The sequence below is a fragment of the Coptis chinensis genome, chromosome 8 (genome assembly GCF_015680905.1).
Source record: "Coptis chinensis isolate HL-2020 chromosome 8, ASM1568090v1, whole genome shotgun sequence".
Classification (NCBI taxonomy): domain Eukaryota; kingdom Viridiplantae; phylum Streptophyta; class Magnoliopsida; order Ranunculales; family Ranunculaceae; genus Coptis; species Coptis chinensis.
In genome coordinates this window covers 10967316-10981247 of record NC_141463.1, presented here as the reverse complement: position 1 = coordinate 10981247, position 13932 = coordinate 10967316, and the positions used below count along the sequence as shown (strand labels likewise).

Sequence of the window (13932 nt, the reverse complement as noted above, 5' to 3'; positions counted from 1 at the left end):
AGTTACAATGCATGACCTAGGATTTTCTTATGTATGTAATACACTTGATCGTAGTTTCATATACCTTATGTGTTGATGTACATAAACATTGTCGACATGGCACTTGAGCTGGCGTTGTTCAAAACAATCTCGACCAACCTGAAAGCTATCATAGTGCTGGAGTTATGATTTAATACATTATTATTATTATATAAGAATCAGGAAAGTGGGGGAAAAAATAAATAAAAATCGAGAATAGGAATAAAAGACGCATTGAAGTGTGAGGCTGTAAAGCTACCAAGTGTACTGTAAAGATCTAATGCCTACGATGGTACTTCATGAAATACAGACAAACACTGCTTGCAGTTTTGCAACAAAAAAAAGAAAGAAGAAAATACTAGTGAACTACAAATTCCACCTGATTACGGATTAGCTAAATGGTACTCTCAATTTCTTGGAAAGAAAATTATTTCAATAGGCCTGGTGTTCCAGATAGAGAGTGTAGATGGTTTACAGATGGGACGCTGCCAATAAACTCAAATATGAAGAGCTTGGGTATTGGTAACAGAATAGCATAGCTGATTACTCATGGGTCATGGCACTGCAACTTGGTAAACAAATAAACCTACAGACTGAGTAATTAGGGACGTCATGCAATAGACCATCAATAAGAAAAAGCTCACGAGTATTTTGAGTGCACTTGGGCTTCATCAACTGGGCCCCAGTGCTAGCTTTCCACCTTTCACATATGAATATTGTCTGATTATTTATTTCCAACTAATTATCTTTAAAAAAAAGATTATTTCCACCTCTAGGTTTTATACGTTAAATTGGCAAAACAAAGTTTACACTACATAAAAAAAGGCTTCCAAATGGTTTTATACTTTGGCAAATTATCAGATATGACGATAGAGCAAATCCGCAAGATGGATGGAAATATCAATATGCTCGCGAATGTGATATGAACATATAGAGAATCAGTGAAACTTAAATATAATGTGTGGTGCAAAGAGAAAAAGTAAAAACACAACCAATAAGAGATTGTTGATCAGTACGGACACGAAGTACACTGCATGCACGGATGCACCATTGTGAATGTAACTAAGAGTACAACTAGGGAGAATTCAAACAAAAAAACAGGGGAGAGCAAAACCATAGGACTAAAGGATCATATCACACGTATTCCACCTCAGATACAGATTAAAATTGCCAAAACAAAATGTGAAATCTACGTCAGGTAGCCATTTATGTGAATAAACAATATGAAACTATCATTATTAACCAACAAAAGAGATAAAACACATTCAAACACATTCTACTCTTGTATGCCATCTCGGCCTCATCTTACTTTCTAAACTTTTCTCCATATATCAATGCAAATACTAGTATATTGAGCTAAAACTACATTCTCGTCCAACTGAGTCAATGGTATGCAACAGTAAGTCAGTAACACTATTTCAAATATTTCACTCGCCACCAATAAAATGATGTCATGTCATACACATTTGAGTGTTTGACACTGCCAAATACACGTTAATATGGTTGTCTATGTATTATGTGCGACAAGAAATGCATATTCCATTGCTTTACAATCAGTAAAGTTCTGATTTCTTTCACTAGCTCGAAATCAGCTACATCAATTGCAAAACATACATTGATATACTGGACATGATAGCATAGCTGATTACTCATGGCACTGCTATTGGGTAAACAAATAAACCCACAGATTGAGTAATTAGGGACGGCATGCAATAGACCATCATAGTTGTCTTACACAATTTGAAATGAGATTTACCTTATACACGAAAAAAATGAATAAGAATAAGATCACGAGTATTTTGAGTGCACTTGTGCTTCTTGCTTTCCAAAATTCTTTAGTTCACTTCCTAAGAAAATAAGTTATACTTCATCAACTGGGTCTAGTGCTAGCTTTCCACCTTTCACATATGAATATTGTCTGATTATTTCCAACTCTGGACAAATAATAGGTTTAACAAGTTAAATTGGTAATACAAAGTTCTCACTACATAGAAAAGGCTTCCAAAGGGTTTTATACTTTGGCAAATTATCTGATATGAAATTAGAGCAAATCCATGAGATGGATGAAATATCAACATGCTCACAAATGTGATAGGAACATATAGAGAATCAATGAAACGGAGATATAATGTGTGGTGTAAAGAGGAAACATAAAAACACAACCAAATATCAAAACCTATGTAACATCGACACATGGACACGGAGTACAGGTACCCCTTGACAATGTAACTAAGAGTAGAACTAGGTAGAATTCAAACAAAAAACAGGGGAGAGAAAAACCATAGGACTAAAGAATCATATCACACGTATTCCTCCTCAAATAGGAAGAGCTTGGGTTTTGGTAACAGAATATATAGCAGAGTTGATTACTCATGGCACTGCAACTGGGTAAACAAATAAACATACAGACTGAGTACTTAGGGACGCCATGCAATAGACCATCATAGAACTACATACATAGTGACTTACATAATTTCAAATGATGATTTACCTTATACATGCACATCAATAAGAGCAAGGTTTGAGAGCACTTGTGTTTCTTGCTTGCCAAAATTCTTTAGTTCACATCCTAAGAAAATTAGTTATACTTCATCGACTGGTCCCAATGCTAGCTTTCCACCTTTCACATATGAATATTGTCTGATTATTTCCAACTCTGGACAAATAAAAAGTTTAACATGTTAAATTGGCAATACAAAGTTTTCACATAGTGTCTTACATAATTTCACTTGGTGATTTACCTTATGGATGCACATCAATATGAATAAGCTCACGAGTATTTTGAGTGGACTTGAGCTTCTTGCTCGCCAAAATTCTTTAGTTCACTTCCCAAAGATAATTTGTCATACTTAATCAACTGGGACCCAATGCCAGCTTTCCACCTTTCACATATGAATATTGTCTGATTATTTATTTCCAACTAATTATCTACAAAGAAAAAATATTATTTCCACCTCTGGGTTTCACACGTTAAATTGGCAATACAAAGTTTTCACTACACAGAAAAAGCTTCCAAAAGGTTTTATACTTCAGCAAATTATCTCATATGAAATTAGAGCAAATCCGTGAGATGAATGGAAAATATCAACATGCTCGCAAATGTGATAGGAACATATAGAGAATCAGTGAAACGTAGATATAAAGTGTGGTGTAAAAAGAAAAAGTAAAAACACAACCAAATATCAGAACCTACATAACATCAACACTCACACACGGACACAGAGTATAGGCACCCGTGTAAATGTAACAAGAGCAGAACTTGGAAAAAAAAAGGCGGTGAGGGAGGGGGAGCAAAACCATAGGACTAAAGCCTCAGATACAGATTAAATTGCCAAAAAAAAAAAATATGTGAAGAAAGAATATGAAACTATCAATATGTTGAAAATTAACTGTTATTGTTAGAACATACTCCCAGGATTGATTCCTAACATATAATTAACTTTGGTGACAAAATTAACAATAAAGTCAAGAGAACATTATGCAGTTAATGAAAGTTTAGAAAATTCTGTAGAGAATGAGATAAGAAACATACCCTAAACATTGGTGTTGATGGTTTCACAATTCAACACGATTCTCGACCCGAAGGAGGGGAATCCGGTTCCAGTCCTCGCATCTTCTATGTAGCTCTGGATGACATTTTACGACGTTGGCTAAGCGAAAGTTAGTGCAGGAAGCTCTAGCAGCCACTCTGGCAACTTTCTCAAATTCTTGCAATCCTTAATATCAAGAGTTTGAAGTCTACGGGCATGTTGTATTTCCTCTGGCAAAGATGTCAACTGAGGCAACAAACGCAATTCTAAATCTCGAAGGGAAATGAGGTGATGAAAATCAACCGACATGATTTCCAATTCTGGACAATTCCAAATATCCAACTTCTGGAGGGCAGTTAGATGTTGCAGCGATGATTCAGATAGAGATTTTAGACTCCCACAATTAACAATCCGCCAATCTCGAGAGAAGTCAGGTTTAAGTAAGCCCTCCGTCACAGATTCCAAACCTCCACATCTCCAAATACACAATTTATCAACTGTCGAAAGGTTTTCAAGTTCCGTAGGGAAGCCTTTTCAGTTTGTCGCAATTGCAGATCTCCAATTGTTGCAGACGCGTAAGGTTTAGTAGAGGTGCTTCTGGAAGAGTTTCCACTTCATCAAATTCCGTATCTGAAGGTGAGAAAGATTGGGGAGTTTTTCCACCGACTTGAGCGAAGGATCGTTGCCTTTCCCCACAGATAATCTTGTAATAGAAGATGGCAACGGCGGGTAATTTCAATTTGGGGCAATTATAAAGATGCAACCTTTGGAGGCAAGAAGGGAATAGCAGACATTCTGAAGACCATCCTTCCACGTTAGGCATGTTATAAAGTCCGAGTTGAGTCAGTTTTGGAAGTGCGGTAGAAGACCCTACCCAACCAGGCAACATCACACCTGGGTACTCATAAATAAACAAACGTTCGACATTCGAGTGAGGCTGGATTGCTTCTAACACCTCTTTGCTGTTGTGGCATTCAATTTCAACGTCAGACACACCAACTGGCCGCCACCGTAGGTGTAGATTTGAAAGGCTCTCCTTACTCCTTAAGTTGGCTTTGTAAGCATCCCTTGGATCAAACACATTCTGGATCCCATGTATGCTTAATTCTCCTTGAAGATGGTCTAGCTTTTCCAACTCATGGATACCAGCAGAGTCACTAAGTTGACTTACCACAAACGTACTTAACTGCTTGAGGCAAGTCAATTCACCAATTCCCAATGGCATGTGAGTCAACTTTGGATCGTTAACGTTAATGCGAATGTAAATGTCACTGCCAATCACTAGTTTTCTGAGCTTCCTCATTTTGCTCAAATTCTTCGGCAACATTTTAAGATTGCGACATTTCTCTAGGTTAAGGGTCTGTAAATTTGTTAGGCAGCAAATAGATTCAGGTAAAACCATGATTCCAACTTGATAAAGATCAAGGCACCTCAACTGTTTCAAGTTTCCGATTGATGGTGGTAAAGTTGTTAATTTTAAGTTGTAGCTTAGCACTAGTATATGCAAGTTTCTTAGGTTACAGACGGATTTGGGTAATGATGCAATGTTCATGTTACTGAGGTTGAGATACCTCAAGTGTTTTAAACAACCGAAAATAGGTGGTAGACTACTGAAGGTCCATAAATTGCTAAGATCTAGCACTCTTAAGTACTCAAGTTGTGAAAGCCTTGATACAAAGGGCTCTAAAAGGGAATTGGTTGCACAGTGCTGGAAAAGGATTGTGCGGCAGAATGATTGGGATTTAAAAATTGTGTTTAGAGTTGCTTGTGATGGTGCCGAATCATATGTCACCGATACATGTCGTGTCTTCTGAGGGACATCTCTTATCTCACCAATTTTCACAGACAAACAATCATTGGCCATAGCTGAGCATGCAAGATCATGCATGAGATCGTGCATCTTAAACGTAACTTTTTGTAGAGTTACATCTTCACACGTATCTTGGAAGAAAGAGCACCTCAGTAACTCGTTAAAAACTTCACCACCGATGTCTTCCACCTCTATCCCTCCACTAGATTGGATAAAACCATTTGCCATCCATTGATGGATCAATTTTTCCTTCTCCATCGTATAATCTTTTGGATATATGGAGCAAAATGCAAAACACTGTCTCCAAATCGGAGGCAAATGGTTGTAACTCAATCTCAATGCAGGTAAGATGGTATTCTCCCCATGTTCTTGAAGAGTCCAAATTTTGCTGTCTCTTACACATCTCCAAAATTCATCATTTCTAGAGTGCAACAGGCTTCCTAGTGCTTTTACAGCAAGAGGTACGCCTCCACACTTGCTTATAATCTCCTCACCCATTTTTCTCAAGTTTGGAGTGATCTCATCGTTCTCCATACCGAACGCATATTGCTTGAATAGAAGCCAACAATCATGCTTTGGTAGAAAACTGAGCTCATGTGTTGGATTAATGATGCATGTGGTAGAGTCTACAAATGTTTGGAAGCATATAGATTCTACCACTGTCGGGGAGACGAGTTGTTACAATGACTGAACTTCCTTTATCTCCACATGTGAGAAGATGAATTATTTTATTCCACTTCTCCCGATCATGGTCCCATACATCATCCAATACCAGCAAAAACTTATTGTTCTTTAATAATTTCCTGAGGTAGTCCTGCATAGGATCTAAGTCGGCAAGATAACAGGCTTCTGGAGAGAGAGAATCTATCATCATTTTTGTAACTCTTTTGAGACTGAAATCATCAGAGACACAAATCCAAATTTTTTTGTGGAAATAACCATAAACCCACTCATCATTATAGATCAATTGAGCAAGGGTAGTCTTCCCTAAACCACCAATTCCAAGTATGGGACAGATGGAAAGACAATTCTGACTGCGCGCATTGTCTTGCAGTATCTTTACGATACTTTCTCGGTCCTCAACTCTCCCATAGATTACCGGTTCAGTTAGAAAAGAGCTAGTTTCTCGGTCTTGAGCGGAATTTTCAACTCTAACTCCAGAACTCAAAAGAAAAATGTGTCTCTCAGCAGCAATTTCATCAAATATTTGTATAAGCTCTTTAATTCTTTTTCCCAGTTTGTGACGAAACACAAGTTGTTTGAAATGAAAACAAGTTGAGAGGGAGTTACTTACTTGGTTACCGCAACTCGGCTCCCCAACCTCTGACTCAATGCGTTGAAATTCTAATGCGCAATCATCCATAATGTCTTCGGCCTCATAAGCAGCATCCTTGAGCTTTCTTAGCCAACCTCTAATCGACTTGTCTTTGATCTGTTTCGTCTCGGCGTCGTCAAGAACAGATAGAACAGTGGTCAGAGTGCTGGATAGTTTCTCCAAGTCCTTCTTCACACCATATAGTGAACCAAACTCGGTGCTGGTCAGAGAAGTTAAATTGGAAAAAAGTAGTTCAACAATGGGAGAAACAAGTACATCGGCCATATCGTAGTGAAGGAAGGGGTGATGATAAATTTTTTGTGTTGTGTTTGTTGAAAATATGAGAGAAAGATATCACAAAATACTTTATAAATAAGTAGTTGGACACTTGCGTCTGATTGAAATAGACTTTGTACAGAAACAATGGGGTTGGACACTTGCATATGTCTCACTACACATCCAAGTCGTTCTGGTCCTGATATGATGATACTTTTGATAATACTACCAAATTAGCCGGCCTGCTACATTAATAATAGTGAGCTCCCCCCACCCCCCCCCTAACGCATATACTGATACAATTTGACTGTGAATAAATAACTGGTTGGACACTTGCACAAAAAATTTGTTCAGAAACAACGGAGAAAAAGTCTCCATTTTGAAAATGGATGAAGTCACAGAAATGGAGACTTCTAAGCAGGGCAGGAATCGGGTCGGATTCGGGTCGGATATGGCTATATTCGAATTGGAATAGTTTCATAATATCCGAATCCAAACCTCAACCCGATTATATCCGAAATTTAATATATGAATCCGACCGAACCCGACTAACCCGATCGGATAACACTAAAAATTAAAAAAAAAAACTCAAAAATTATATCCGAATCCGAACCCGACCCGTTATATAAACGGATATAAAAATCAACCCAAACCTGATGTATTCGATAATCGGGTCAGGACGAGTTCGGGTCTACCCAACCCGATTCCCTGCCCTACTTCTGAGTCTTTAAGATGCGTCACGCTTCCGTGGAAAGTTCATAGAAATGGATGAAAGTCCAATCATTTCATTGGTGGTCAATGGAGACTTCTGAGTCTTTAACAGACCCACACGGCCACACCATGAGATTATTGGAGAAATTGTTTTTACAAAATTATGTCCTAATGTGGGCTACTAAATGTGGGCTACTAGTCTTACATTTGAACAATTCTCTCTCAACAACTCTCAATGTTGTGAAGCAAACAAAGAATAATCGCGCCTTCCTTATCAAAGACCATTAATACTGAGTAGTGGAAAATGCTCCCAATGACCCACGTCAGCCCCCTTTTTTTCTTTGAGACTGACACATCAGATTTTTCATAAAAAAAAGAATTCTACGCCTTTTTTTTTGCCGATTTCAATTGTTCGGAGGTAACCCAAAATAGATAAAAACCTCTTTCCATATTCTCTTTTCAATTCTACAAAACACTCCCAACTCTGCAAAAAAAAAATCTCTTTCAAACCTTCTCTCTTATTCTTCTCTTCTTCCAAAATTAAACTAAGAAATTGTTCAGGATGATAGAGTGATATCAAAATTACAGAAGATGTTGTTCTCTGGCAACACCTCTCAAATCCCTCTGTACCGAATTTCATTTTTGTTTTCTCATATTAGAATTCAGACTTCAAATTTATCTTCTTCTTATTCGGTGGCGTCATCATCTTCTTGGATTCATTTGAGATCTTTTAGGTATTGTTAACTAAACCAACTTCAAAATCCACATCCAAGAAACAGTGCAAGGAACAAGACGCACCCCGGGGAACGAGAAGTGCATATAAGTATTTCATTTCCAAGGAGTGTGAAATGCGTGGAAAGCTCTACTTGAGCGGGATCGACTGGTAACTATTTTCATATTATTCCATTCTTCATAGTTAATATGTCTGTTCTTATTATTCCTAAGTTGCAAAGATGATTCAAATTTTTTTTTTAATCTTTTGCCCAAGTTGTGAAGCACGTATATTAGACAATGAATCTGAAATTGATTTTTATACCATAGGATGATGGTAAGCTGTTCAAGTTTTTTAGACAGTTAGAAGGCATCAGCCGAGTAAAATTTGATTTTAGTGCCCTGACGCATCAAAATTATGAAATCCCATCTCCTTCCCCTTTTGAACAATTAATCATGTTTTAAGAGGTACATATAACCATACACTAGCAGAATTGATATGTTTATAGCCCCTTTTTTCTCTTAGATGGACACATAAGCTTTTCCAATAATTCGTAGATGTTGATATGTTAGCCACCACTGACCACCTCACCACCTCACCACCCTATCCAATATTCCAATTAAGAAAATGAAGTAGTAGATGAGGCTGCTACAGGTTATGTCCATTTTGGAACAAGGATATGTCAGTCTCACTTTCCATTTAATGTGGAAGTCAAATTTGTACATACTAATGCTTATCTGGAATGCGTTGGAATAGTTACTGACAAGGTGTGGTGTAAAATGCGTTGTTTTGTTTGGGTTTTGATGTTTTTTAGTTTGGGGTTATGAATGTGTTTTTTTGGGTTTAGGATATTACTACAAAAGTTATTGCAGAGGGGTTGAGGTCGGATCAGACTATTGTGTCGAAAATTATGACAAGGAATCTTGTGTTTGTTGGGTCAGATTCGTTGGCTATTGAGGCTTTGCAAAAGATGGTGCAGGGTAAGTTCTGTGCTTAGGTTTTTTAGTGGTAATCTTGAGTTTCAATCTTTCTTTGTGTTATCGTTTTCTATCTTTTGCTCTGTATATTTAAACTAAGAAAGCATTGCTTTTTGAAAATAATGAAAAACGAAGAATAAAATCTTTATAGTTTCTTTTTCCAACACTAATTTTGCAGCTGTCATCCCCCTCTCTTTTCGACTCCTTTGATGATTGTTGCAATGGAAGTTGATCTCCCTCTTTGTTCATCCAGACATATGATTTAGTCATTTCCATTGATTTAGTTCAAGTAACGTTTTAAAAGAGTAGGTGGTAGCCCCTATGGAATAGATATCAGCTTCCTGTGAACCTGAAAGTCATCTGCCTGACAATGTTAACACTCTAACGACCCAAAATATAATTAGAAATTTTAATAATCTACACTGATGAATGAGAATACACAGGAATAAGGACTTATGTTACAAACCATCAACAACCCTCCAACATCGTTCCCATACATACGGGTCTTCATTTTATCCCTCTAATGTCTACTTGGTTCACCAGTGGATAGAGGAGGGATTTGATTCATCACAGCACAATGCATTATGAAGCCCTTTTGTTTCTTTCCATTCATTTCCTTCTTTCTCTTCCTCTTCCCATTTCTTGCTATGTTCCTTTAGATCAGACTTCCATTGAGCGTGCTCTATTTACTCTGACACTTCATCATCAGGCAACTTCACAGTTAAGAGGGAATACCATTTGCTCTCTGCATCTTTAATTATGTCAGCTATTATTTGTTTTTCTAATTGATAGGGTGGTGGAACTTCTGCCTATCTGATGCTTGATCTATGGCCTTCACTAAAGCTCAAAAGCTGGGAAATCGATGAGATTGCAAGAGACACATCTAAGCATACTCAACTATATTTTTTTTTCCTTTCTGTTTTTATTGAAAGTTGAATTGGTAAATATTAACCAGTTTATCTATAGGACTATTCATTTGTTCAAGTAATACGTGCATTAGTAGCACAATCTTCACTGGATGGGCTGAATTTTGACTTTGGATATTATGAAATAGTTGAATTGCTTTTGAAACAATTAAATCTTATTAAGATAAGTTAGTGGATAAGTTATTTGGAGTCGTAATTCGCTATAATATGTTTTTATGAGACTATATATATATATATACCTCAAAGTTTGTCGGACACTGTGTGTTAGTGTTGGATATGGATACATATACCCGTGTCAATGTAACTTAGATTGAAAACATATTGGAACAAAAGGTTAGAACAACTAAAGCTTGAAACATTCATGAACAGTACACTGTACACAGACATAAAGAATGAAATACAGCATCTAACAGGAAGTAGATTATTACAAGAGAGAGGGAGAGAGACATTAGACTGCATTGACAAAGAAAGGTTAGTATTCCATGGTAATTTTTTCTATTCTCTGCTGCCAATTATTTTCTTCATTCTTGCTCTTCTTCCATAACAATTGGGGACGTTAATTCACTGAAATTAGTGTTTGGATTCGCAAATTGCAAAAGTACCCTAAAAGGGTACGGACGAACCGATACGGGAAACGCAGGGGGTATGGACAAATCTGGTAACTATGCTTCATGTGGGTAGATGCTTTGGTGTTTGGGTACCAAGCAGGATTATGTTAGTCAGGATCATGTAAGCCATGAAGTGGACACATGCTGACTGAAGTATTTTAACACATGTCAAGATGGGTCTTTTGACATGTGTTCCTCCATATGTGGCACATACAATTACAACTTGCAAGGTTTGTACCACTGCTATTGATAATCACGGGACTTGGTCATCATGTATGAGCTTTTTGATAATTGTAAACTTTCCCCTTTTGATATAGTGGAACTATTTTATTTTTTTTACTTGAGCACTGAGATCGCTAAGGGCAAGTCTCGAAACAGACCTTTGTTTCCTGGCTGTGTTTAATTGTTTATTATGCAAGATTCTACATTTTTTTCTTCATTTTTTTTTATTGATTTTGGTTGACTTTTTCTCTAACTCCTTGGATTCTATCCTAATAAGCTATTTTGCATCTTTAATCTTCTCAAGGATTTACTTTTAATATTAAGAAGCTATCTTTGCAACTCTCAATTTGTCTCCTAGGAACTCTCATACAGTGGGTTGGTACTTCTAGCTGGTCCTTTGTGCATATGATGCGGTCCCATGTTATATGTTGACATTGCTAATAAAGGAGGGCGAAGGTATATAAGATATTAAGATCTTTGTCTTGGTCTGTTTTAAAACTGACTTGGCCAAGGTTATTAAATTATTCACTTTTGTATAAGTTCTTTTTCGATATGTAGAATGAAGTCAACACCAAATGTTCTCACCATTGAGTTATATGATTAATTCTACTGCTGCTAGACATCAGATGAACGGTATAAGAATACCTATGCAATTCAGTAGCTGTAAAGTCTTGAATTATTATTGAGGGTATTTTTGGTAAATTTCATATTTAACCTAGGGTCATTTATGTAATTGGTCGGTCGGGTTTATATTTCCAACGTACGAAACTTAAGGAACTTAACTCCGACTCCTAAGCCCGTTAGATAAGTAAATCTTATACGAAAATTTGACAAAATGCCTTAAGCGGTTTTAAGCGTCTTGGCACGAAGTTAACGAACTTTTACACGCATGAGTGGGTCATCGTTATAGCATGCGGTGAGATAGAATATAGAAGATTAAATTTAGCGGGATGAGCCGGAAAAATGATTACGACGCGACGTCAAACGAGTTGGTGGTTAGGAGTATTAGGACCTTAAGCCCAATTGGGTCACATTGGGCTTGGGCCTTGACCGTATCGCACTAAACCAAAAATAGGCCCAAAACCAAAATCGCGAAATAGGAAAAAATCGGCCAAACCGAAATCGCGAAATCAAATTCTCTTCTTCTTCCCCAATTCGCACCTCTCAAACCCTAGGAGAGAGAAATCTCAAATCGCCCAAATTCAACCGATTCCACCCAAAAATTTAAACACCCAATCACTAACAACACTCAATCAAGCGTGGGGATTCAAAAAATATTGGAATTGGCGTGCCAGATTTTTTGCGAAAGGTAAGTTAAATTCGTTTCAAATTAATGTTTAGATTCAATTCAATAGCTTGAGGTTGTATTTGATGAGAGATATTGAATGGGGGTTTGTATAACTCGACAAAGAGCTATTTGGAGAGGAAGGGCTTAACGAAAATCAAAGAAAATCCTTGGAGTCGCGTCGTGTTTGATGAAAAGGTTAGTGAATTTAAACTTCAAGAAAATAATTTGAACTTCGATTTTTATGTAGTTGGTTGTATGGAGGAAGTATAACCGAAATGGGGTGGGTTTAATGTCGTGATGGAAATGGTTTGGAGGCGGAGAGCGAAATTGTGAAGAAGCAAGCTACGGAGCGATTTTTTCTGCCGATTTGGTAAGAATTTGGTTATTCATTTCAAATTCGAGATTCATGTCGATTTACAACCTGTTAATGTGAAGTTCGAGAGATTCATGTCGATTTATAACCGCTAATGTGAATTTCGAGATTTAATATGAATCGAAGGCGATGGGATTGGTTGTAGTTAAAATTTGGAATTTGAATTGAGACGTGATAGGATTGGACGCCGATATGAGGGCCCGCCATGGCGAAATAGCCGTAGAGACCGTCGAGTAATAGTGCCCGAAAGGGGGCCTGTAGCTCTGATGCTTAATAGTTATAGGAAAAAAATACCCAAAACCAATTCTTAACGCGTTGAGATTTCTTCTCGGCTTATACTAAGTTAAGAATTCTTCGTTGTTCGATCAATTCTAACAACCGACGTATATGTATATGCTGTATAGGATTGAATTCGAGTTGATTCGGGTAAGCGGGCTCAATTTGGTTAAGTGGGCTTGAGGAGAAGGAGCTTGCTAAGGTAAGAACCTACATACCAGTATATAGCCTGCTTATTTTCATGCATGATTTGAATCGTTTAAATAGGAAATAGATAGTTGTGTATCAACCATGCATGTATATATGATATTCATGTTTTGCATTGTATTTCCTCGCTATAAACTATATATATATAAATAGCTTTCGCGTGAATGGGTTTTCTGTAAAATTGGGGGTAGCGAGGGATTGTTTCTTTGTTAAAAGTGAAAAACTGGTTTTGGGAAAGGTTCGCGTCTCTTGTCTCCGAAGGAGACAGAGAGATGGATTTTGTAATCGCGGGTAAGGATTACCCGGTTGTTTGTAAACTAGGTCGCGAGGTTCGGATTGTTCCCGGATGGTCGTGAAGTATTTATTCGATGATTCGCCGCTTTGGGAATCATCGGTTGTTATTTACTATGACCGCCCGCTTGGGAGTCATAGGTTGTTCTACTTTCGAGGATGGGAAATCCGGGAACTCACACCTACATAATCCACGCTTTTAAAAGAAAAACTACATAGGTAACTAGAGTATTTGAAAATAATCGGTAATATGAGTATATATATATAGATATTACTATGTTTATCACGAGGGATTTAGAAAAGGAATTGTGAATTTCTATAAAGAAGGAACTGTTTGTCGATTTCCTGGAGGCAGGCAGCTCACTCTAGATTCCAAACCGGTGGTGTACACC

At 37.4% G+C, this 13932-nt stretch overlaps 1 protein-coding gene, 1 long non-coding RNA gene and 1 pseudogene across 2 annotated transcripts; 1 reads left to right on the top strand and 2 right to left on the bottom strand.

Annotated features, from left to right (window-relative positions):
• Nucleotides 1–4059: 4059 nt before the first annotated feature.
• LOC147479916 (disease resistance protein RGA2-like) lies at nucleotides 4060–5892 on the bottom strand. The gene has a single exon (XM_086578520.1). It carries the CDS (start codon nucleotides 5890–5892, stop codon nucleotides 4060–4062), a length of 1833 nt encoding a protein of 610 aa, XP_086434646.1.
• A 70-nt stretch (nucleotides 5893–5962) lies between these two features.
• On the bottom strand, nucleotides 5963–7177 carry LOC147479915 (putative disease resistance protein RGA3 pseudogene; annotated as a pseudogene).
• A 1019-nt stretch (nucleotides 7178–8196) lies between these two features.
• On the top strand, nucleotides 8197–11555 carry LOC147479914 (uncharacterized). Its single transcript, XR_015205446.1, has 3 exons — nucleotides 8197–8543; nucleotides 9220–9352; nucleotides 10142–11555. It is a non-coding gene; the product is annotated as an uncharacterized LOC147479914 (long non-coding RNA).
• The last annotated feature ends 2377 nt before the right edge of the window (nucleotides 11556–13932 follow it).

What these genes read in the sequence shown, in the direction of transcription:
- LOC147479916 (XM_086578520.1), bottom strand. Translation starts at nt 5,892, where the DNA reads ATGGAGAACGATGAGATCACTCCAAACTTGAGAAAAATGGGTGAGGAG.